Genomic DNA, 26,457 nt, shown 5'->3' with positions numbered 1-26,457 from the left:
TTCACTCTTTTTCCTTTACTAAGAATTACATAGCAGTTTTTACAGTTCAACAAAAGTTACATTTTTACTTTCATAAAAATAAAATAATAAAAAAAAGAAATTAAAGAGTGAATTCACCTTTAAGCGTATGACATTCATTAACAAGCCAGTCTTGTTTTTAATAGTCTTCTCCCACAGGAGATTCTGGAAAAAAAAAATATTTTTTTTTAAAATCGCGTTTACAGAAATTTTAAAACCCTTACATTTCCATTCATTTTATAAAGCATTTGTTGGCAAATCTTTTATCTTTTTCAACAGATGGTAAAAAGCAATTGTAGAATTAGGAATACATAAATAAATTTTGCAGTACATCATATACAGTAAATGAGTTATTGTTCAACAACACTTTGAAGCACACATATACAGTATAATACAGGCTACGTGTTACATGAGTAGCCTTCTTTATGTAAGACATTAAGAATCATTATTCTACAAACAATGTGACAGTAATGGGATTTCTTAACACATTTCTTTTCCTCTGAGAACTAGTTTTTGATATACAGTACATGACATGATTCCTGAAACTCTAAAGGTGGAAATCACACATTAGGTACACCATGGGCCATGGTGATGTGATGAGGAAAATGTGTTTTTATTATTTTTGGCTAGAATAAAATCATAAATTCAAATAAATTGTACTGCTGTTAAGCTTGTGTCTTTCAAAAACAAAAACACAATATAAGGAAAATACATCTTCTTATGTGTTACATGTTAATACATTTATAAATTGATAACTCTTAATAAAATCTTTTGGAAGTAGTGTAGATACTTCATTCTGTAAGGATGGCTATTTTATACAAATTGCGCACCTGAATAAATACATTTAAGCGTTCTTCTGAAATGCATCCAGGGACTTCAAATGTCACAGTGACAATACTCTGGAAAAATGAGAAAAACAACAGTAATTTAATTATTAGTAGAAAACTCCACGCTTTCTAAAGTCCTGTAAATACAAAAAAGTTGGAATTGTGTTGGTCCTTCTAAACCTAAATGGTTTTCATACTATTTTCCACAATAAAAACTGACCCAGTTGTTTTGTCACTCAGTAGCAGCCAGTTACTATGTGAAACAGTGATCAATACAAGATTTCAGTTCATAGGAATTCTTCACTGTTAAGATCATTTTGAAGAAATCTATACTTTTCTTCAATTCTGTTAAAAACTGATAAATGCTGATAAATGTGATATCATTAAAACTATTTAACTTCTTGATTTTTTTTGAGCCATTGACTGGTCCCGATACAAACACCATAATGCTGTCCTTTACAGAGTTAATACAAACATACAAACATATTAAGAAATGTGTTGCAGAATGTAACCTTGTGACCTCTAATGCAGACGCAACCCAATTGAATTATACAGAAAATGTTTAGAACAACATACATGTTCAACAGACAAAACAAAAACCAATAAAAGAATACCAATCTGTACACAAAGTTTTGTTTTGCATTATTTTTCTAATGTTAATTTTTCTCAGCTGCTGAAAGGACATCCCTTTCCAGAGTTGCATTTTGTCCATTAAGGACAACCAAGCGTCTTTTTCTGTTTAAAATGACAATCGTGTGTGTGTGTTTGTGAATCGTTTTATATTCTATATATATATATTCTATCACTAGTCATTAAAGCCTGTGTTTTATTTTATACAAGCCTGTCACACATTAATTGGCTTGACTGTTAATAGGAAAGTGACTATTTTGGTCCAGATAGTGTGCATTACAGTTAGTGACATGGAGATACACGGATAGACCTGTAGAACTGTAGATGCTCTGTGATTTCAAATCAATAGACAGTTCTAAAACTCAAACTCAATTTAGTGTTTCTTTTCAGTTGCTAATAATAAAAGCTACAGAACTTTAAACAGTAAATGCGACATACATGTTATCCTGATTCGGCCTTGAAGGCATTCTCGGAAATATTTTCAGTATCATCATTCTGTATCTGTCTTACAAAGAAAGATGGCTTAAACTAGGGCTACCAGCTGTGTGTAAGCAGTGTACAAAAATGTTAAATATAATTTAACATATCAAACTTGAAGGAGTTGAAGGAGATTCCTCCTCACATCATCACACTCCCACTACCCCACAGGGTGTGTCCCATAACGGTCACCACAATGTCTCCACACATTGTCCTCCACCAGGTTTATCAAAGGCAAAATGGCACTTGCCGGCCCACAGAAGACAGCAATTTAGTCTCCCATCTATATTGAAAGGGCAGATTTATCATTTTCATGTAAATGGTGAGCTACAACCATTTTGCTACTCTAGATTGTTATTCTACTCTAGATTGTTTCTCACACTGTAGCAACTGTAGTCTATAAATGATTGGGAACCTCTTGGATTTTTCACCACTTATGCTGCAAGCTCAAATAGAAATGCATTTATACAGTATTACTCCAATTATTACTACAATAGTTATAACTGCTATTATTACTATAATGTCAAGGTAGAACAAAAGTTCTGGAAATTGTTTAACATAGGATTTGATTTAAATCCTATTGTTTTACGTGGGATTTAAAAGAAAACACTAAAATGTCTTGACCTGAGAAGTATTCACTCCCTTTGATGTGAATCTTCAAATTGAGGCCAGGTGCATCTAATTGCCTGGTGAGCTCACTCTAAAACCACCTGTAATCATGCTGATAACCCACAACACTAAAGCTTTTCTTGAATAACCTCCTCAAAAGCACTACAAAACACAACAGAACGACAAGCATGAAAAAAATATTGCAGAATACATTTTGACGTGAACATACCAGAACCAGTTACTGAGCTGGATCTAGAGAAGACCCTAGTCAGGTCTTAATTTCTTAAGGGTGTGTTATACTATTTCACTTGGCATCTTTGTTTTTAAACATTCAGTTTAAACTTTGTCTCATTATGAATAATTGCATACTTGCATGTTGTTTTATTGTGTTGTGCAGTATTTATGAAGGTTTTATGATGGTGTTTTAGCCTTAGTCATGTCACGTTTTAGCCACACGTTCTATACATTACACAAGCAGGGAATGGTCACATCTTGTGCTGTTCTTGCATTAACTGAAACTATGTTTTGTATATATATAGTTACAGTTATATAGTTGCAGTTAATTATTGTTTTAAATAACTAAACTTAAAACTATATTAATTAAACTATACTGATTCTTAATCAATTCTTTTCTGGAAATTGTAACTCAAATACCAAACATTGGATTTTTCTGAAAGTGCACCACTCAAGCCCAGCATTTTGTTGTCATTATTTTGTCCCAAGTAACAATATTACTTAATCAACCAACCATTTTCTTCACTAACTAAAGTGCAAATAAGATTATATGCTGAAAGAAATATTGATGCAAACCTCGTTGCATTTTCATTGTGCATCGTTATGTACATTTGATGACACTTAGTGGTCATCCTGTAAAGTGCTTTGAGAAGCCACCTTTAAAGGCGCTATATAAAATAAAGTTTATTATTATTATATTACTATCTCGACCCAAATCTGATTCAGAAGCACGTAAGTTAACCGCGAGACAAAGCCATCGGTTTTAACAAGATTTCATAATGTTGTGTAATGGTGTCTTGGGCATCATCAATTCCTCTACACTTTGATGGGATGCTCATCAACATTAATTCTCTGTTACAATTGACAGTTTTATCACACACATGTGACATATCACACTTTACACAAGGTACGCAAGAACCACAACAAATACAAAGATACTTTTCTTGAGAATTTAACAACAGAAGACAGAAACAATTGATGTGCTGTGGTGAATACAAAGTAATGTTTCAGCTTTAAGCTCGTAATACTGTCATCCACTCTAAAAATAATTTTGAATTATTCAAACCACCAATGTCACTCCTTTTCCAGCTAATGTATAAAATTATCTTTAGATCATGTTTACTGTACCTTGAACATTATTTGAGTAAATAATGTCATTTTTATTCACTCCTGAGTAAAAATATTACCTTGAAGAAGGCAAGCAATAAAATGCATATAAAAACAAAGATACAACATGCAATTAGAATGGTCAATGGTTTTTACTTGTTACAAACATGGGGAAGTATTTGCTGATTCTTAAGAAATGTCTTTCTATCGCAGTACATAAAGAGACTAAACAGCTATTTAGGTTTTCTTGCATACAAGTTTACACTGAACAATCTTGAGGCACAGATAAAATGTGCATTTTTTGATGCTGAGCAGTTTTTTGAAGATGATGACCTCAAGGTATTTTTATGAGACACCTAAGGTGTAATTCACCTCTTTTCCCTTGTGAATTTTTGCCCAGCTTTAAAGGGCTCTTTACAGGTTTTTAGGTATTGTGTGTAAGTGTTAAAGTTAAACACTTCCTTTTTATTTGGTATAACAACAGAAACTAGAAGAGCCATTTGCATGAAAAGAGCAACTGGGTTGGGCTCAGTGGGGGTTTCTTGTGTTTCTAAAAAGAGAAAGAGAAAACAAATGACAATATAAACATTTAACCCCCTCCCAAGAGGATGTTAAAACACACACAGTGGCAGTATTCTTCCTGGGCTCCTCAGGACTCAGCAAAGAACTTACAGCCAAATGCAGACCTCCCTTTTGTCAAGCACAGACAGCGGCATACTTCATTGGGACAAATTCAGCTGAAACAATCTTTAGTATATGTACCAGTAAGATCTGATCGTATTTTGCTTATAAGACAGCTAGCTAGTGGAAATAGCTTAGCAGTTTGTATGGGAACAAAATTAATGTTTTCTTTCCTCCACCTCCCCATTCAACTGAATTTCAATGCATTGGAAAGTCTGATATTCTTAATCGCACACATGATGAGGGCCCTATGTGGTGCTGTAGGCACGGAGTTTGTCGGTTCTACCCTTGTTTGTCTGGGTTTCCTCTGGTTGCTCCTGCTTCCTCTCGCCCTCCAAAGAATGCTGGTGAGATTAATTGGATTTTTGCCCTCATGTGAGTGTGCCTGCGTTTGTGTCTGTGCCCTGCGATGGACCGGCATCCCATCCAGGGCGTATCCCACCTTGTGCTCATTGCTTGCCAGGATAGGCTCCGGATACTGGATAAAGTAGTTAGAAAGTGGACGGATGGATGAGAGACGGAACTTCAAAGAATCAAGGCCATAAGCAAATGTACTAGAAAGAAGGGTTGTCCTGAAAATAGCGCCTTTGTGAAGTACACACACCTTGTTCCCTATTTATTTAATAAACATTTGTTGATGGTTTGAAGTAGAAAAACGTGCGACTAGGCGACAACATGCTTGCTCAATGCAATCATGTTCTTTCTCAACAAAGAAAAAAAACTTTAGGAAGCTTAGTTAATTCTCAAAACAGAGGTACACATATCCACCAGGACTAAGTAAACCACTCAGAATAGATGTATTCTTATCTTTACGTAATGAAATTGCTCTACAAACATCGCCTACCATGGATCCTCTGAAATGCCTCCATTGTAGGCATTGTCAGTAACAAAGAATCACATCTGTTACACGCTTTGGAGTTATACAGTTATACAGTTATACATACTAATACTAACTCGGTCGATTACATTTTACTAAAATGCCTGTTGAGAAACAAAAAGCTTCTATGAAAAATTCTAATGTTATGGAAGAATTTTTGTAAGTATACTAAATGACAGTAATGTATCACAGTGTTTTTGCTCTCCATCTTCATGAATGATAAGAAATGGAGCGGACCACACTGAACCTGACACAGTGTTCACATTTTTAACTTTGAGAAGACATTTTGGTCAACTATATACATTTTTCTTATTCAGCAATGTTTTACATAACACACAGAATACGTAATGTGATCAGTGTCTAGGAAAAGTTACATGAAAAAAATACAAATACAAAAATATACTGTATATTACTGAGATTAATATACAAGAACAAAAACAAGAAACATACTGTATCAGTAACTACTGATTTGCATGATCACATTATTTACACTCTTATAAAGTGGAAGGTAACTGTTAGGTAGCCATTCGCACTAATTAGGAATGACCTTATTAGGTAATTGTCACATCCTGTAAATACTGAGTGATTGAGGCAGAGGATGTACTGAAACCAAGATGATTACGTGAAAAATGAGAGATTGATACAAATCACAAAAAACAAAATGAATAAAAGAAGGGTGTAGTTATTCAAGGTTTTCTATTCCTCAAAGTCCAGTAGGATTAACAAAAGACAAGCAGAAACAAAAAGCTAAAGCCGAGAGTCTAGCCCAAGAGAAGCAGGAAAACAAATTGTTCCAGAGGTCTGCAACAATACTAGGATAAAAATACCAGGGAAATGCAGGACAACATGGTAGACATTGAGGCATCTCTTAATAACAAGACATAAAAGACAATTAACTGTAATAATAACTACATAAAGGGGGACTTATTTCATCCAGCACTGAAGATCAGCACTCAGGTGATGTGCCACAGCCATTATGCACCACTGCACAGCTGGTCAGGTGGAGCAGTGAGAATTTATGGAATTAATAAATCCCAATTGACTGACTGAATCAAGGGGGGACATTAGAGAGGCCAGGCTATGCAAACGCAGAGTGGAATTTAACCAGTATGTGTTAACACCCCAACCCTTTAATAAAATTCAATACCTCGGTTTAATATTTCACTTCCTATAGGACAGTGTCTCCAGTCTCCATACTGACATGGAAAATGGTATTAGAAACTTTGATCCAGAGGAAACAGTCTCACCTACTGGTCCTCCAACACCATTTGCACCATCAACCTGGATTTGCTCAAAGTCTCCCATTCCAGGATTTACCAGACCCAATGCTACTGGTACTTAACATCTGAGGTTTTATGCAAGGCTACAAGGTGGTAACACTCCTGCTGACAGCAAGCTGAACACACATGGCTTGTATAGTTAGGGGACGAGAGAAAAGTTTTTAGAAAACACACAAAAGAAAACAGCAGGTTATTCCATGAACAGTTTTCTCCCTGGTGCCCAGGATTCGGGATTCTTTAGACAGACCACCAGTTTGACAGGGCATGTTTTCAACTTAGGTGTAAACAAGCCAAAATGTCCACAGAGAAGCTAGAAAAACTCCTTCACAATGTCATACACAGTACCTGGATGAGTTCAAACATGGATTGTCTCCTAGCATGGAAAGGAGAGGCCTGCAATGAAAAGTCATTGCACTGGCCTGCCTTCACTCTTCAGAGGTCTTCGTAACATTGAACAAAAAGTTCAAAAAGACACAGAATATCATATATTTATCTCTAAGAGCTCTTCAGGTCTAGTGTCATATTCTGACAAAACAACAACTCAAATGAACAACATTTTCTATATAGACAAGGAAAGAATGCTGGGGACTGTCCATCACAATCACCTAACCCGCATCCTTTTAAAAGGTCTGATGTTAAAGGAAGCCTGCTTTCCAGGTAACACTTTAAAATACACTCAAAGCTACCCGGATGGAAGAGGGAACATTTCACAGGATGAGTGCTGATAAACTTTACAGAAATACTTTGAAATTTAAAGCAAAAACCAAAGGAGAAAAAACTAGGTTCTGACCAGGACTGGGGTCAATTCCAGTCTTTCTGATCCAATTCGCTTTTCAAAACTAAATTCCCAATTCCCGTTCTGTGGAATATAAAAAGGCAAATGGGATTGGGAATTGGTTTATGAGAGAGAACTGGGACTGAAAACCAGAACTGACCCCAGCCTTTCTAACTTTCAGTGTCATACAAGACATGTAAATATCTTTCTTCAAAGTAGGAAAATAATACAAGATTCTTTACTTGTTGTTTACCTTGTCCAGATGTGGTTGTGTTGTTTGAATGTGTAGCAGCTTTTCCTGCAAACTAAAATATAAACGTTATCACATAAGGTTTCCAAGCCCCATAATTCCATGCATATTCTTACAGAAAAGACTGAACAGTGACTAAAGCAATCACAAATATATAAACATATTTGTATTATTACAGTATATGCTAATTTGTACATATCTACATAAACATATTTGTATTATTTATATGCTAGTTAGTCCATATCTACATAAATAGATATGCTTTATCTTACTTTGTCCATGACACTTTAAATCTAATGCATACTTGATTTAAAGTTTATAAAGTAAAATATAGACTAATCTTTTAGATCATTCCAATCATTTCCAATCATTAAGTACTCAACATTACGATTTGAAAGCTGCAAATGGATCTCCTTCTTAATGCAAAATGAAGGGCTCTGTAGTATTAACTTTCACAACAATGACACATTTGGGCAGTTCCTGTGTACACAAGGGCTTAATTTGCGACAAAAGCAACCCCTGGACACCATGCTTGCAGATGTTTTGGCTTAGCTGGTTCTAAGAAAAGTTGAACTTCATTTTCTTAATCCAGGTTCTCATGTGTCCGCCGAATTAAAAAAAAAGTGGAAAGAACCACTGCAGTAGCCTTTTTTTTTGTATCTGTCAGCTGCAGACTTCAGACATGCTGAGAGGGGACATGCAGGCAAACATTGTCCTACAGATTATGCTATTTACAACTGCGCCACACAGCCAGTCACAGGGGGTCACTTCAAACAAATGGTCTGCGAGGTCTGCAAAGGGGGTAAATTGGTAACAGTGGGTTTAAAAGAGGGGAGGGAAAGTATCTATGTAGACAAGTTTGTTAAGATAATTCTTCTCTGTGCTACCAAGTTAAAAAAGGTTTAATCCATCACAGCTGGCTGACATTTTAAAGGAAATGTTATTCCATTTGATTACCAGTCTTCACTGGGGGAGCAATAAGCACATTTTGCTTTGTTAATTAGACAAAATCAGTATAAAATCCATTGTTTCTACCAATGGAGTGAATTTGGCAAAAATGATAAAAACAGCCTTTTGCCTTTAGACAAAAAAAAATATCAGTCAACAAATCTGAAAACATCTGAGTTATCTGAAATAAGAAAAAATCTGAAAACAAAATATATTTAAAGATACATTAACCTTGGAAGGTTTTTTTGAAGTTGTTCTCAATTATAGTTAAAGACTACGTCACTTTTCAGCAGTCAAACTAAAGGTGAACCCAGGAAACTGGACACTGGGACATTGGACTGTTTCTGCTTAACTGGTAATCACTGCAATCATGCAGAGAAAACATCTGGAAATTAGAGCAAGGAGTTCTGATTCACAGAGAGATTTCAGAGTATCTCCTCAGCCTATATATTCAGCTACTTTATGCATTTGAATTTCAGAATATTTTTAATAAACCACCTGGGGCTCGGAAGACAATGACATCCTCTTATTTTATCATCAACTCAGATTCCCTTGCTCTTCAACGGGCTGATGGGTTTACCCATGACACTGAAAAGGGCTTTGACTGCTTGATATGTTTACTGTGGCCAGGGACAATGATATCTAGCAAACCCTTGTGTGTACAGCATAATATATTGTGCCAGCACTCCATTCCATGCAGCAGCTTGTCCAGTCAGGTAACTGCCCCTATTGGAAAGTGCAGTTAAAACTGGGAGCAGGAAGCACTGCTTTACGCAAAGGGTGGTGGGAGTCTGGAACAAGCACCCCAGCCCCATTGATGAAGATGATGATGCCCTGGCTTCTTTCAAGAAACTGATGGATTAGATCATTGGATCAATTAGCCACTAGCAAGCAAACAAGCTACACAGTAAAATCTGAAATCTCTATGAATTGCGAATTTACGAATGTGGGACTTAATACCTTACAGGAAAAATAGGGTGTGGTTCTATGGCTCACAAAACAAGCTTAGTAGTAGTACTATTTTTGGTGCTTATTTCTGTAGTAATATTTTGTTATATATCAATTAACAATTTCAGAAAAAGCATTAGTATTTATTGGTAGCATAGAATTTGACAGAAACTGGAGTCTTAAAAAGTTTTTTCTCCCTATAATTCAAGTTAGTTATAGGGAGATAAATTATAGGGAGAAAGTACATCGTTGTTATGAAATTAAGGCTTATTTTGTATTAGAGTTTGTTTTTTTTCTCATTCTTTGTAGAGCGCATTTTCTTTACTTTTTCATCTTGTATTTAGAATTACAAATGCAAATGCAAAGTTAATTGCAGCAAAACAGACAAAACAGTTAATTACAGGTAAAAACAGACAAGAAAGGTAATTGAGTATATTCCCTCCCTTTCCACTTAACCAACTCCCCTCTCCTGTTTGTCTAATTCACTTGTAATGTCTTTTGTTATAATTTTCTGCAAAACACACGAGAACTGAGACAATGATAACTTTTTATTTGACGTTCTTTTTACTTCAGGCACACAGGCGTTACTCTGATAACAGGTCTACAAACAACGAACATCTAACAGTTTCCTGAATGAAAATGGATAACGAAAGCATAACCCATGATGCACTTCTACATAAACGTGTTAACTCTTTGTTAACTTATGCCTTTTCTACTGATGCAGGTTGGGTGAAGTAAGTATGCAAGATGAAGATGTGCAAATACGAAGCTGCATTTACACTTGCATCCTACTGTAAATAAACCTGTGAATTTAGCCTGCAGACGTGGAAAAATTGGTGACCAAAAATTTCGTGTGCAGAGGTGAAAGTGCAAATGTAGATCTTTTTTTCTGTCTTTGGTTACTATAGGCTCATTTGTAAACTGTTCTATGTATAAGAAGAGGACTGAACTCAGAATAAATACATTTATTTTTATATGTTTTTCTGGATTGAACTATGACCACTTTGTGCTCCCAGGTGTTGATGACTGATCAGAAGGATTAGGCTCAAACCATAGCTCTGCTGATAAAGGCTGTGCTGTATGTACAAAAGACATACCTTGCTCCGGCTTTGCTATCAAATGAATGGAGATCTAAAACACTGGAAAGATCAACCCTGAGAAAAAAAGAAATATACAGTTAGCATCAGATAAGATCACACAGTAATGACCTTTCTAAAGAGAAAAATTACTTTGGCATAAATGAAACACCTTATTTCATGAACAGATAAGCCTGTATGCTAAATAAATTCACATGGGTGAAGGTGTGTACCAAATCGCAAAACAGTGAAGTGCAAAAATAACTTTGTCTTTTAGGAATTCTAAGTAAATGCATCCATAAAGCCACATACATGGATGCAGCCAGCATCTAAGTTTAAAAGTAGCCCTCAAACTAGATCAGTCTAAGGGTTAAATTTTAAAGGAATGTTCAAACTCAGAGTAAGACATACCAGCTTCAAATAATCAGAGGTTATGAAATTTGTTTGCTGTAATCTCATCTCTGTGTGCTGTTTCTTAGGCATACCTCAAAATGACAGGAGAAAATAAAGATTGAAATACATGTCTTTATAAACAGGCTATTTTAGTCTTTTTTTATTAAATGCTATACACTGGTGAGACCACCCTATTGCCTTTTCATCAACACAAGCTTCTTAAGGTACAGTGAGTAGCACAAGAACACCAATTTCCTTTGTGGCATGCAGTGTCTATATTCTCAGTTGACAGCAGTGCTCCAAAAACTCATACTTGTGTCCAATAACAGACAATTAGACTGTGGAAGACAAATCCTTAGAAAATATTGACTGGCAGTGAACAATTCAAAACTAATCTCTCATTTAGTGAAAGCCAGTCATATCATATCTAAAGGATTTGGTTCTTTGAACTTTCTGAATGACTTCTATCAAACCACAGATCATTGCTAAGGGTTAAATGAATGCATTAAATAAACATGATACAACGCCAGTGAGATGAAGATGTATTATTTATTAACATACATTCTCCAGAGTAAACCTGGATTCAACAATTTAGTTCAAACGTCACATTAAAAATGGAAACTAGGCATACTTAGTTACTGCTGTTGTGAAAACAAACGATTCACAGTGCTTGTTTTTACTTTTATGGACAGAAAGACTCAATGGAAATGTCATAATGGTTCACTTCAAACTATAACTGTATAGTTCTCTCCAATGACAAACAAACACAAGAACAAAACTACTGTGTACCAAATTAAATCAATTGTAGTCTGATGTACAGAGTTTATAACTAACAAAACATTGGTAAATGTGCTTATACATCATGTATTTTCTCTCCTGCCAATGCTGAATGAAAGGGAATTCTGTCAACAAGAGGAAACTATTTTGAGAAAACTAACAGCAAAACATGTCATTTGTCAGCACTACTATTCTGGGGTTTCTGCAGTGCATCATTTTAAGATGTCCACGGTGCTGTCAGTAATAACATCCAGCAATCGGTTCTCTCATTCGCTCCTGTGGGAATGCTACTCGTGAGAGGATCTAAAGACAAGTTTATGAGAAGTAAGAAGAAATACTCATCTCTCTTTACATTTGTGGCGGCAGTCAGCAACATCACGTTTGGAAGAGAATATCTCAACCACCAATCAATTCCTACAGCTCAAAATCTTATAGTAAAATTTTGTATTATAGCTGGTTCAGTTGTAGTTACTGCAAATAGATTGCAACATTTTTTTAAAAATGAACACCGCCAACATCCTTGTAACAGATAATTACAAAAACATCAAGGAATGCACATTAAATGGACAGGTCTCTTAAGTCATGTTTGTGCAAGGGTCTTGTTAAAGTTTATTTAAATGTTTTTGTACAACGCATTTAACCTTTGCTACCAGAACAAAGCAGAGAAAATAACAGGAGTGTAATCCATAAACGCTAACGCAACAGATGGTGCCTGCAAGTCTTTCATACTCGTTTTTCCCAGTAGGGCACCAGGCCTACCAACAGGGCATACCAACAGGAGCCACGTCAACTTTCAGAAAGGTTACAGTGCTTTGAAAATTAAACAAATCCACAACTTCAAACACATATCCAAAAATATGTAATATTTCTAGAACTCAGACATGTGGCTGTCTCTGTGACCATGTTCATCCATTTTGTAGTTGTCTCTCAAACTCCAGTTGCATGGAGTCCTGTGAAAGAGCCCAGGGAGGAATTCAGAGAGCTGAATACAAAATATTTTAATTTAAAAACAATATCCAGGATTAATCTACTTTCACTAAACAATTTCTATTTGTTTTTGAGGTATGCCAGAATAAAACAATTCAGTAACTGCAGAAACATTTACTGATACATTCACATACAATGGTGAAAAGGTTATATTAGATATAATGTTTGAAAGTGAATAATAACATCAGAGAGATTTCTAAAGATTTTGGTTCATCAGTTTGTGAAGAAGTGCATGAAGTTCTTAGTTTTAAATAATAATTATAATTGCTTACACTTACTTGGCACTTTTCTGGATACTACACTCAAAGCCCTTTACAGGTAATGGGGACTCCCCTCCACCACCACCAATATGCAGCCCCACCTGGATGATGCGACGGCAGCCATAGTGCGCCAGAACGCTCACCACACATCAGCTCTCAGTGAGGAGGAGAACGGAGTAATGAAGCCAATTCATAGAGGCGGTTTATTAGGAGGCCATGACTGGTAATGGCCAATGGGAAATTTGGCCAGGACGCCGGGGTTACACCCCTACTCTTTTTTTGAGAAACACCCTGGGATTTTTAATGACCACAGAGAGTCAGGACCTCTGTTTTTTTACAGTATAGTGTCCCTATCAGTATAATGGGGCATTAGGAACCACACAGACCGCAGGGTGAGCACTTCCTGCTGGCCCCAATAACACCTCTTCCAGTAGCAGCCTTAGTGAGAAATTTTATCAGAAGCCTTCTGAAAATCTTAATACACCATATTGTACACAACTGCTGTTGCTTGTTCAAAGAACTCTAACAAGTTACTCCAGCAAGACCATCAAGGAGTGAGACCTGAACCTATTTATACATCCAAAGAGATTAACACTCAAACAAAGCTACTCAGCCGCCCACACTTATGCACTTTGATGTGATACTGTATACTGTAATACTTGCCTATCATTAAGAGAAACAAAAGAAGCATAACAGAAAACTGAAGTTAAAAGTTAGATTTCTTATAAAGAAGCCTTTGAGTGGGTAAAATTAATAATTAATAAAAATGGACTTTAAAAAGTTTTGCTTATTTAAAGTTTTATATAATGACATACAATTTCCATTGCTGGTTTAAAATCAATGCATGGACTCATTATTGTAGTTTTGTGTCATAATCACCGCTTGTTAAGGAGACACCTGTCCATTCCTATGCATACTAACTAGCTCTGAAGTCCACGGCTTCCCACTGCTGGCTCTGCCCACAGTTTAAACTAAACCATGATGAGATCTGAGCCCGTGAAACTGTTATCAACAAACACTGCTTCTGACATGCCACAATTCACACCTCTCGCAAAACTACCATTTACACCGCTTTCATCCAAGAATGATTAACACATGCTTCTTTTTAATGTTACTGTAAATAAACTCTCCTAGAATAAAAAAAAACAAAATTCTGTTTTCTAAACTGTTACATCAATTTCAGCAATAAAATATTCCATATTCAAGGTTCTCTCTTAACACCTAATCAAAATCTTATCATGTACTGTTATCAGTATTCAAAAGATTCATTCATAACCTACATGTATATCCTTACGTGTGCACCACAGGATTTTACATTTTGCCAGTAAAAAATAAAAAATTGCAGAATGTGAAGCATCTCAAAAGCTAAGATAGCTTCTCTAAGCTTCAAGTTTATGTCTGTGGCTTTTGTCATACCTTGATTTCTGAGTTTCAATGATCCTGACTAGTCCATTTGTTGATCTGTGAAGACACAAACAGCAAGGCCTTTAGGAAATAACAGTGAGCAGTGCGGCACAGTAACATTTATTCTGAAGATTTCACCTCTTACCTCACAACCTCCCTGAGCCGACAGAGTTCCTCTTCCCCAACTAAGTCTGTTTTGTTGATGATGGCAAGATCGGCCAGAGCAATCTGTCTAAAAGACAACCTTTTAGATTACTATAAATCAAATGGTTCCTTCATTTAATGAACAATCAATCAACAGTTATGCACACAGTTATGCCTAGTGCCCAGGAACAGTATGTAGTAGGACATGCCATTCTTTAGGTGGTCACTACAGGTTCCATGGCACTGTTCATAAGAGAAGAGGCGTTAACTCAAACCCCCCGGCTGAAACCCATTCTGGACTTGCACAATCTGACCTTCCCCAAGCTTTGCCATCAGCCATGTCACCCTGCAAGTCACAACTGGCAATCCCTACTGAAGCTCAGCAGGTGTGAGCCTGGCCAGTACCTGGATAGGAGACCTCCTGGAAAAAAAAAACTATGGTTGCTGTTGGAAGAGGTGTTAGTGGGCCAGCAGGGGGCAGTCACCCTGCGGTCTGTGTGGGCCCTAAGCCCCACTACAGTGACAGGGACACTACACTGTAAAAAGGCGCTGTCCTTCGGATAAGAGGTAAAATCATGGTCCTGACTCTCCATGGTCATTAAAAATTCTAGAGCATTCTTTGTAGAGAATAGGGGTGTTACTCTGACGCCCTGGCCAAATAATCCCCATCTCTGAACTGGCTTCATCACTGTTCCCCTCCCCACTGATAGCTGGCGTGTGGTGAGTGTCCTGACGCACTATTGCTGCCATCGCATCATTCGGATGGGTACTGCACATTGGTGGTGGTTGGAGGGGAGTCCCCATTACTTGTAAAGTGCTTTGAGGGGAGAGTGTCCAGAAAAAAATGATTTTCCCTTAATCAAACAGGTCAAGCAGATTTTCACTTCCCTACATGATCTGCTGTAGTGCGTCTGCTGGTGTGTATCAGAGGCCACGTGTCACCCAGGCGGGTGCTGATCTTCAGTTTCAAGAAGAGAAGAGAAATGCTTCCTCTTCTACAGTATATCAAAACTCCATCAGAATGGAAAGGACTATATAAATAAAGCTAATTATCAATTAATTAATTTTATGATTAACATTCGTTATCTGTGTACAAACTTCTATACATTTTATCTTTATGAATGATGTATTTTTGTAAACTCAGGCCAAATGGAACTAATTAAATGTAGTTTCAGGATGTTGTGATCATCTGCAACACCACAATACTACTTAATAATGATCCATGGTCCCTCCTATGTCAGTACAACAATCGCTTTAATTTCTTTTACTGTTTTAAATCAACTAAATGTGTGACTTACTAGTTCATCAATAAAATCACACCATCAATGATTTTTAAGATTGATTGTCAATTAAGGGACAATTAAACTTTCAACAAATCCATGGAAACAAAAACAAATGTTAAATATTCTGTACCTAGCGGCTTCGTTAATCTGTCCCTCTGGTTTCTCTTCAGTTAGATGCTATGACAGAAAAGAATCCCAAATTAGTTTGCCCGATTAACATTTCCTCTGATAATTTTGAGCAGTTGCCAGCTCCTTTCGAGACAATATTTTTTTAAGGATGACAGAGGCCTTATTTGGGAATTATATATTTTACTTCACAATTAAAGCTCTTTTTTCGCCTTAAAAGAACATTGAGATAAATAAACACAATTCACCTAGACAATCACTGTAATAAAGCAGTACAATAGCCTTACCAAATTTAAAACTTCGACAATCAAATAAAAAGGGATTAGGAACAATTCCCTCCGCAGTCTCACACTGATTTATTGTGAGAAACATACAAGGTTTACATCTCCATTCATTCTTTGAAAATCAACAACTAAAGTCTCCACTTACGACATGCTTTACCTACAGGCAATATTGTTTGGCAACAAAAAAAATGTATTCTAGTATGTTTTATCTAATATGACTCAGTAAATGAAAAAAGTGACAGAGCTGAAATTAAAAAGAATGGCAGAAGAGAATGCGTCTAAATCGAGCTAGATAATCATTTTAAAATGGTCTGACCTGAAAATATAACCACATAACCTTATTTAATTCCTTATATCACCTAATCACTTTCTAGATTTCAAATCTGAGCCTTTTTATTGTTAATGTTAAACAAGTAATAACAGAGCACATAAAATAGCAACCCTTTTTCTGACCTTTTCTTTTTCACTCGTTGGCCATGCATTGAGCGCTGCTGAAAGCTGGCGAGTTTTCAGATCCATATAACAAAAGAACAATGCCTTTGGCCTAGGTGTCAGGTCCTCCGAGTCTTAAAATTGGCATTTCAACTTGCCCCGTCATTTGCTCGTGATTAGGAAATGAATATTTCAGACGAGTGGGTGACAATCCCATTAGAGTGATAGGCTCTGATATCAATTACCCCTTCAGTTTCAATTTGGCACCCTGGGCATGCAAGGGCTCTCACAGCTACAGCTGTGAAGGGCTAGATCTGTGAAGCATGACACCCTTAAATTGCTGCCTATTATCTAGGTGTCATTACGATTGCTGTTCGCTGAATTGTTTAAATGGCAAGTAGACGTTTTAAGAGGTGGGGGGACAGAAACTAGTAAAGGAAGGCTGTTGTGACAGGTTTTGATTTTAAAAACAAAGTACATTTTATTTCGTTTAAATAACAGGCTTGTTTTTCATTTTGAGTTGAGCGACTTGCAACTGCTATGCATAAGTATTATTACTTTATAGCAGGTGCCTACATGACACTTCATTTCTAAATATTTCACAGGTAAATAGATGAAGAGAAACTGATCTCTTTGAATACGTTATATGCAATTTGAAAACAACATATATGGCACAGAGAATTCAAAAAAGTGATATATGTGAATCCTACTTGAATATGTGAATCCATATTTCTCAGCACTGTATATTCATTTATATACAGATAACTACCAAAACAAAAGAAACACCAAAACAGCTTCAATGCACCTTAATATAAATTCTACAAGTGTCTAGAAATTTGCTGGAGCAAAGAGACATCATTCTTCCATGAGAAATTCCATGCTCTGGTTGTTGTGTTGATGGTGGCAGCAAATGCTGTCTCATGCGCTGCCCCAGAATCTCCTATAAGTGTTGAACTGGGTTGACGTCTGGTGACTGGGATGGTTTGTTTAGGTGTAATAAAGTATTTATTGACTGAAAACCAACCACAGCATCCCTCTCTGAAGTTCTCGACAGACTACATGATGAAACAGCCTTCTAACACCTTAGATTTACATTTGCAATTAAATGATTCAGGTTTTCTTGCATCTCAAACTAGAACATGGACATTACGGTTAAAGAATGTGCACTTTCCTCCACGGTTGTCCCTAGCTGATGATGTCTTTGATGTTGGACTTTCATGTCAAACATCACCCCAGCCACTGTTCCCCATGAACCATCAGCAAGTTGAGCACGTTTTTGTCACTGAAGCTCCTGCCTAATGAACCCCAACAATCACCACTCTCTCAAAAAGCCAGAGTCTCTTCTTCTAGGCATGGTAGCCAAAAGAATGGACAACTGGGTCGGATCAGCATTTTTCTACATCACCCTAAGCATGATGGGATGCTAACTGCTTAATTAATTAAGCAACCACACCTGTGTGGAAGCGCCTACTTTCTCTACATCTGTCATTTACTCAAGTGTTTCCTTTATTTTGGCAGTTATCTGTAGATTAGAGGAGGACATAATTCACACAGGGCATCACAGTGCTTTGAATTGCTGCCTCACAGTGCTGGGGCCCTGGGTTCAATTCCTGAGGTACTATTTGTGTGAAGTTTTTATGTTTTAAAACATTCTTATCAGAGAAATAATAAATACATAGTTGCATAATTTATGTAAAAATAACAAACATTGATAACATTTAATATTTACAATTTTCTAATAAGGACATCTACAATATACTGATTTGAATATCAGTATATTGGTTAACACTGCATATTAATTTCATGCTCACGAATCCAGTTATTATTACTAAAAAACATATTTAAAGAAATAAACTTTGAAATATTTACCTGCATGGCATATTTTGCATCTATGACTGTTACAATACCTGCAAATAAATATTCCATTATTTTCACCTGAATATTAAGTTCAAATTTTAAAATTAAACATTTGAATATGTTTTCCTACACCCGTGGGTCCCAAAAACATTCCTGAAAATGTGAATTGATATTGAATGAGTTGATAGTCAACTCATTGGCAATTCATGGTACAGTTTTGGCTATTTCATAATTGTAATTAAAGTAGACGTCTCAGATAAGCATTCAGTGGACACCATGCATAATAATGAAAGCACCACCAATAGGCTGGTACAGCTGAAAACCCATGTAAAGACTTATTTCTTCCAGCAAGGAGTCACACTGGGAGAGCAGCATGTGGCACAAATAATGAATGCAAAAAAATGCAAAAAGACAATCAATACTCACAAGCAATCAACAAGGTTAGAAAAATGAAGACTTGCACAGCACTGACTCCTGACCAAAACAACTGATATTCAGGATCAGAACACAAAAGAACAGGGGCTGAGATTCCCTCTTAGCTGTATTTAAATGGATGATGTGCCGCTGGTTCGAGATAGGCAAAGTGTGCTTGGTGGCCTCAACTGAGGAATGAGGAATGAGTTGGTCGGGCCCACGTGCCTGCAGGACATAACTGCATCCAAGCTCCACCTGTCACTTCTTTTCTAGTCCGTAGAAGTAAAGCCTGAGTCTAATGCCTGACCTTGCGTTTGACAATGCTCTGCTTTTTCTCTTCAGTTTCCCAAGGTGAGAATAAGAGATGGGTAGATAAGCTGGATCAACAAGTTGGATATCCAAATTCAAGAAAGACACCAAAGATTTCAGAACGCTGGTTTCTAGATAAACGGAATAGATTTTACTTACCATCGAGATAAATATCGCTTCCCAGTTCAGCATCGACCCAAAACATAGAAGCTACAGCTCCTGTGGGACAAAGAGGAAGGTCAGAAAAGACTGGGGTGTTTGAATCCTTAACTGAGAAACCCAACCTGAAGTGCAAACAAAATGTTCAGTTATTCAAGTCTGTCCTTGACCTCTTCATGTCTTTGATAAACTATCTATAAACAAAGAATGAAAATCTTTAAGTTCCTTTATGGTCCAAACATTTCCCAAGATTTCTATTTTTAACATTGTAACTATAACACTGGACAAAGTTATTTATTGAAAGGGCAAATACAAGAAATTCTCAAATCTGTTCTATACCTCAAAATAAACTTTCTAAATTCCTAAATAATATTGCTGCTCCTTCATTACCAATAATGCTCGTTAAAGAAATGCTGATCACTTTATGGTTTTTCCACTGGGTAGCTCACAATCTAAAATAACCAGTGCGTTCTTGCCTTTACCAAACTGATAGCCGGACAAGCTCACACGCTGAGCCATTCTTTAAATGTTAGGAGAGGAAAAGAAAGCAATGTAAATATTTCATAGGAAAACGAAAAAAGCGTGACACTAAACTGATTTAACACGTATCACTGCAATAGCTTTTTGGAAGAAACTCTGTGCGGAAATGATGGTATTTTACTTCTTTTCCCCTCAAAGGAGCTGTTAGTGACAGGTCTGTCTCGTCGGATGAAACTCCAGGGAAAAGGCTGGTGGAGGGAACTCATTCCGAGACTGTCCTGAGCCATCTCCCTGGACCGCCGAGGCGAGAACAGCCCTCGACTGCCACTCATGTCAGCCCTCAAACACCTGTCACTTATTTACACTGCTTACTCATCCAGGATACAGCCACGGCCTCACCATCTAATGACTTACTGACTTCTATTGATTTTTTTCTCCAAAAGGCTTAATAGTTTTCCAATCTTGTTGAAATAGGATTTCCCCTGCTGCAAGCGCTGAATCAATTTTTTCTTTTTTTTTTACTACTTCGCTTTAGATCAAGAGTAAACAGCACACATATCACTTTGATTTGAACGTACATGCACAGGTCCTTTGAAAAGGAAACAATTGTCGACAAAATGAGAATGGTCAATTACAGTGATGTAGACCACAGGAACATAATCAACTTTTAGCTTTACCTGATTGTCTTCTTAACGGGTATTATAAACCTAAACTCTGAACTAATCTGTGTTTGAGCAGTGACAAAAGAGGGAAGTTAGTGATCATTCTAAAATATGAAAGGTGTGTCTGTACATAGTAATAGATGAAGAGAAAGAGAAAACAAATCAGAGTGGTTCAAATATGTAGCAATACAATGAAGAATTTAGGGAACTAAAGATCTTGCAATACAGTTTTCACCTTTTACAGCTGGCTCACAAGGTCTGGAAAATGAGTCGCAGAATTCTTTATCAAAATGACCAGAATCTGATTCATATCTGATCTCTCTCCTATTTCATCATAACTTAGTACGTATCACAAAAATAAAAACTCCATCTGCAGTATTTATCCATAGAGAATTGTATTTTGTACATTTACAGTAGCACTAAGCCCCTCCTTTGCTGTACTGAAATGGCTTGGTCAGTCCTTCTACACAGTAGATATTCACCTCTTCATGTGGGAGAGCACCTGTTTGAAAGGTCATCATCTTAATTGCCTACGTTTCTTTTTTTTCAGGAATATGTTCTTCAAAGAATCTACAACATTTGTCAGAAATATTTTGTTTTGAAGAAACTCTAAATTTTCATCTCTGAGCCTTTGAAAGGCATGGTGACTTTTACAAAGTAATGTACAGGGAGTTTGCTCATGCCAATCTACATTTGAGTCGTTTTCATATTTGTACAGTAATTTTTAATCAACTGATTCGAGGCCTAAACTATTAGTGCCCTTGGACTGAAAAGTGCATTAACACTTTGTATTTATATAAAAAGTATCTAAAATCATACTGGGAATATATAATGGGTGGTAATAAATTCAAATTAGGTAAAATATCTTTCATTCTGCACGACAATTTCCAAAATCCTCTCTTATTTGTCTTTGAAAACCTTTCTTTAATATGAAAAATTACATAGGCTAGCATGGCAGCTTTCAAAAAGTACTAATATCACTTAAAGCAAGACCAGCAAAGAATTAAACAAACAGTGAAACATACAAGACCCCACTCTTTTGCTAAAGGAGGAAATATGGACTGTAGGTCCCTGGAGGCTGTTTTTCTATACAATGAACTGAAGTCTAATTTCTTCCTGTTACACTGAGCTCATAAAGAAAACTTGAGGACAGCAGTCAAGTTAACCTCAGGTGAAATCAAAGAATGTCTCCTTCATAGTGTGATGCCACTTAATGTCAGTATTGTTTAACAAATTAGCTAACGTTTAACTCTTATGTCAGCATGCTGCTCTTATCGATTTAGAAAGTGTCAGACTGCAAGTTAGCCAGAGTGTTTTTCATCTCGAAACCAATACCAAGAGCAGTGAAGTGTCTTAGTACTTTTTACAGCAATGGCCACTAGCAAAAGATGAGCCTGAGAGGATATTAATTAGTCAGTATTAATGTTTTTGATGCGATGTTTTGTGGATATTAACTATAGTACTAGAAGGCAATGTTTGCTATGCAGAAATGAATTTGAGTATTTGATTGTCTTTGTCTTTGAGTGCAACAATATAAAAATTAAAGAGAATCAAACATTACAGACATAAGGAAGAAAGGATATTTATTTTACTACTTCTTTTCTTGAGCTTTTTCCTCATTTTTTAAACTTATGTCTTTCTTCTGTTGAGGACAGTATTTTCACACTAAAACCTGGTTCCTTTTGCTGTTCTATGAAGGATATGTTTGTCTTTTGTGGAAACTACTTGACTTGTGTCAAGGTAACTGCCTTGATGAGCCCTAGCACTCCTTTGATTTGATTTTATTGCCGTTATCTAGGATGTACTACACCTGAATAACATTAAACCTGAATGCAAGCGTTTGAGACATCCTTGTTTGTAACATTAATACTGCCTGCTGTATTGTTAGTAAAACGCCCTGTGGACCTTAGGACACAACAGAAGAGCTAGTTAAAGTTTGCTTTTCTTACATCTACTTTATTTTAGGTTTCTTTGCTTACAGGTACAATGATGACTGCTGGTCTGCTAACTAAGTAACAAAGGACAAACCAAATCAATGATTGAGGCCAGCACACTATATGGCTAATTTGTTATAGATAAAGTTTTGGTGATAGCATGGCTTCTTTCCCTTATAATCAATCTTATGCTCTTCTAATTACAGAAATAGCATTGACTGTAGTAAAAATAAATGTGTTAAAGCTGTGATGTAAATAACATTTTGACAAGGATGGTATATACTGCTTGTTTTTTTAAGATCAGTAATTCATTAACTTTGTTTGAAAAAAAGGAACATTTGTTTGACAAATGTATTCTAAATCACGGTATATATGTCTTCATATTAAAGTGTAAGAAGCAATTTGAACATTACCTGGATCAGCCAGTCCAGTTGTCTCCAACAGTATATAGTCAAACTTTCCCTTTTTCTCCATGAGATTCTCGATGGCTTTGAGTCCATTATCTCTGTAAAAACCAGGAAAGAGATTATGTAGAAATGGGAGCTCATCGTAGCACTCAAAATAAGAATGCCTATTAAATTATGTAGAATACATTCATTTTTATAACTAAACTTTACAGCATAATATAGTGATGCAGATAGGAAAAGAATCAGTGAGTTTTACATCCAAAACGTATTATATTATTTGGTAAACCAAAAATACCAAAGATAAAACCAAGTCTGTGTGAGTAAGGAATATTGGTGGAAGATCCGGGGGAGAAAGAGCTATGTTTCTGAGAGAGGGAATGCCATTTACTGCCTGGTAAATGGCATATTCTCCTTCAACAATAAGCACATGGGTCCAGAGCAAGCACAAAGCTACTGTTGCTCTGTTAAGGCAGACGGTTACATTCATCTGACACTTGTGTAACCACTTTCAGACAGCAGCTGCAGTATTACTCAAGCACATTAACAGTAATCAAACTGCAGTTGATCCTAAACTAAACAGCTTTAGCCCTTCAGAAAACACAAGTTTTAGTCATTCAGTTATAAGTTAAGAAATAAAATGGCCATGTTTTCTTTACAGTTTTCATCAAAAATATATAAGAAAAGCCTGAGAGGATGTCCTGGACCCATATAGCTTATTTGGCTACAGTAATTGAGCTGCTAAACAAATTCTCAGGTTTTCTTTTTTTTCTTGTGAGTAGAGTGTAAGCACAGTGATAATGATTTTTCAGAGTGGAATTACTTTACTGAACAGCAAAGACAGCCATTTCGGAGCTCCAGCCACTCCTCGTACAGCTCTCCTGCTTGACTCACTGCCAGCGATTTCTCCAAAGCACTTCCTAGAGAAAAGTCACAAGGAATTCAGTGAGCAAAGTGCACTGAAAATCATAATTAAACAGCTGTAAAATTATACTACAGTAGAACTGTATTTAAAAAAAGACCTGTTAGCAGATATAAAAAATACATATAAAAGAAACCAATTAAAAAAACCAATTTAATCTAAAAGAAATTCCGATCAATTCTGATCAACAAAAAAAGAAAATCGATTTATTTCTTAGATAATGAACATAACTATGAAACAACAGCAATTTATTATTTAAATTAACAACAATATTATTTAAATGTTCAGTTGAAATTTTTTTCACTACATTTTTTTGCACTAAAAAAAGTTAAATTAAGACAATCCAATTCAACAAATACTTGAAAAATATTTTTAAAACAATTGGCAACATGAGCTTAAATTGTTTAGAAGTCTTGACAGTAGAATCTTTCAGAATGAATCTTAAAAAAATTGAAGCTTAAACTAAACAAGGGGAAATCAGAGACAGCCCACCACTGTCATCTTGTGGTTTTAACCAGTATTGCACTTGAGTAGAATTTTCATACTTTTTGCTTTCAAATGTTTAAGCTCATGCAACATCTTCAAATCCTTCTCTTTTTAAACGCTATTATGATTATAAAATTCACAATTATTTATTTATCTTTACCAACCAGTGGGTCACCAACTACAATAAAGGGCACCATACCTCAACATCAACAACAGCTATAAGCCTAGTACAATAATGCTAGAAATTAGCATGCTTTCATCTTCAACCTAGAGAATAATCAAGAATAGGCTGAACAACTCTGCAACTGGTTACTATTTCTAGATACAGTACCTTCTCCAAACTCATTCAGAATAACTGCAATTCTCTTGTTGTGCTGCTCTGTTAATATGTAATTTAAAAGAGTTGTCTTTCCAGCACCTAAAAAGAAATCAAAATACAAACATAAACTATTTGTACCAAAGTGGATGAATAAGTCTCTTCATTAATGTGAAGGAAAAATGTAGTACTTATCATGTCCTGAAGGCAAAACATTTGCTTGTTCAAGCCAATTTTGCCCAAGTTTCTAAAATGAGTGTAATTCTGTTACAGTATTACTAAGCTATATTGTAACAGTAAATAAGAAATCATTAAGATATTTAACACGGATCATGCCCTGGCTCCCCTGCTACCCTGAACTAAAAATATTGGTTAGTAAATGAATGAATGGAAGAATCCCTTGAAAAAATAGAATGAAAACCCTTACAATAAAACAAAGTAACTTTAAAATTGTACATAGACATCAAAAACACAGTAATAATGGAAAATGTTTTGTCCATACAAACAGCTCAGATGAAGCAGGCTGAGTACTATAAGAAAACCTTGTAAATTATTTCACTTCCAGAATTTTTCAAATACAACGTTCATGCCTGATTATTCAGAGAAATTAATTATGTGCATGCTGAAAAAATGTTCCTCTGTGCACTGCAAGACTTACCTAAATATCCTGTAATGATTGTAACTGGTATCTGAGCTGCCTGGGTATTCAATTCGTTCTCAATAGGTACCAGTACAGGACAGTCATCACCTTCCTCCAATAAAACATCTTCCATATCTGCATTAAACAGAAATTACTGAGGGTGATTTCCGCACCACTGTATTACCTGCATTTTATTTTCAGAAGCTTTAAACACCTATGTAGATCAGTGACGGGGGTGTACTCTCACAATAATCCTTCTTGTTTTGCATCGTGCGTTTTCAAATCCTGCATATTTCATAATGATACAATCTCAATAATCCGGAATTTGCACTCAAAACCTAATTGCAGACGCTATGCCAATTTCCTCTGTCAGAGCTCACTTCCATGACAAAAATACAGGGTAAAAAATGATGACATTTTAAACTTTAATATTATTTATTAACTATTAATATTAACTTCAATATTTGCAAACTTAGTCAAGTGTGAACAGTCTCCATATTCTTAATGCTGCTTTGTCTGCAAACTCATCAACACAGACCACAGGGCACAGTACTGACTACTGAACTCGGTGGCTAAGATAAAGGCTGATTTTTGTCTTTCATGTTAACGTGTTGAATACTCAGTCTAAATCCTTCAAAAGACAGATGTTTTGGTTTAAAATATTTTATATGTTATAAGTTCAGAGCATTCGATACCAAAACAGTTTTCTAACAACAAGCGAATATAATTGCAGACCTTAGGGTTAGCATCCTCCCTTCTGAACAGTGTTCCTGACTTGACAATAGTGTTTAACTCTACTTGTTTGACCATGGGCTGTATAAATAACTAGTCACATGCTGCACCTTAATTTGCAAATTCAATAGAAACCTTCTACCATCTTTTTTTAATGTTATTAAAAATAATAAAAGTGATATCATTATCACTATTATCATAATTAGCCAACAATAAATAAAGCAATGAAAAACTGATGGAGATATCTAGTGTCTAAACTGTTTGTTAACATTACGTTTTCGATGTTGATAAATACAGTATATAGTACTATTTCTT

The 26,457-nt window shown here is 36.0% G+C and overlaps 1 protein-coding gene across 5 annotated transcripts in view; it reads right to left on the bottom strand.

Annotated features, from left to right (window-relative positions):
• Positions 1–26,457, bottom strand: part of zng1a (Zn regulated GTPase metalloprotein activator 1A) — a 28,055-nt gene that overhangs the window by 1,072 nt on the left and 526 nt on the right. For 4 of the 5 annotated variants that reach the window (XM_088630051.1, XM_088630050.1, XM_088630052.1 and 1 more), the window contains exons 2-14: positions 25,429–25,545; positions 24,786–24,872; positions 23,870–23,966; positions 23,056–23,147; positions 19,567–19,626; positions 18,697–18,734; positions 16,116–16,162; positions 14,704–14,790; positions 14,571–14,615; positions 10,759–10,815; positions 7,769–7,820; positions 849–917; positions 118–183 (exon numbers count right to left, since the gene is read on the bottom strand). In XM_088630051.1, coding sequence (XP_088486177.1) covers positions 118–183; positions 849–917; positions 7,769–7,820; positions 10,759–10,815; positions 14,571–14,615; positions 14,704–14,790; positions 16,116–16,162; positions 18,697–18,734; positions 19,567–19,626; positions 23,056–23,147; positions 23,870–23,966; positions 24,786–24,872; positions 25,429–25,543 — 912 coding nt within the window. In that variant the 5' untranslated portion in view covers positions 25,544–25,545. The remainder of the gene's footprint in view (positions 1–117; positions 184–848; positions 918–7,768; positions 7,821–10,758; positions 10,816–14,570; positions 14,616–14,703; positions 14,791–16,115; positions 16,163–18,696; positions 18,735–19,566; positions 19,627–23,055; positions 23,148–23,869; positions 23,967–24,785; positions 24,873–25,428; positions 25,546–26,457) is intronic. The other variant, XM_088630054.1, reaches the window with a different exon arrangement.

Source organism: Lepisosteus platostomus, chromosome 4, assembly GCF_059453375.1.
Source record: "Lepisosteus platostomus isolate fLepPlt1 chromosome 4, fLepPlt1.hap1, whole genome shotgun sequence".
Taxonomy (NCBI): Eukaryota; Metazoa; Chordata; class Actinopteri; order Semionotiformes; family Lepisosteidae; genus Lepisosteus; species Lepisosteus platostomus.
Note: the sequence above shows the minus strand (reverse complement) of the source record. Positions and strands in the feature narration are given on the sequence as shown.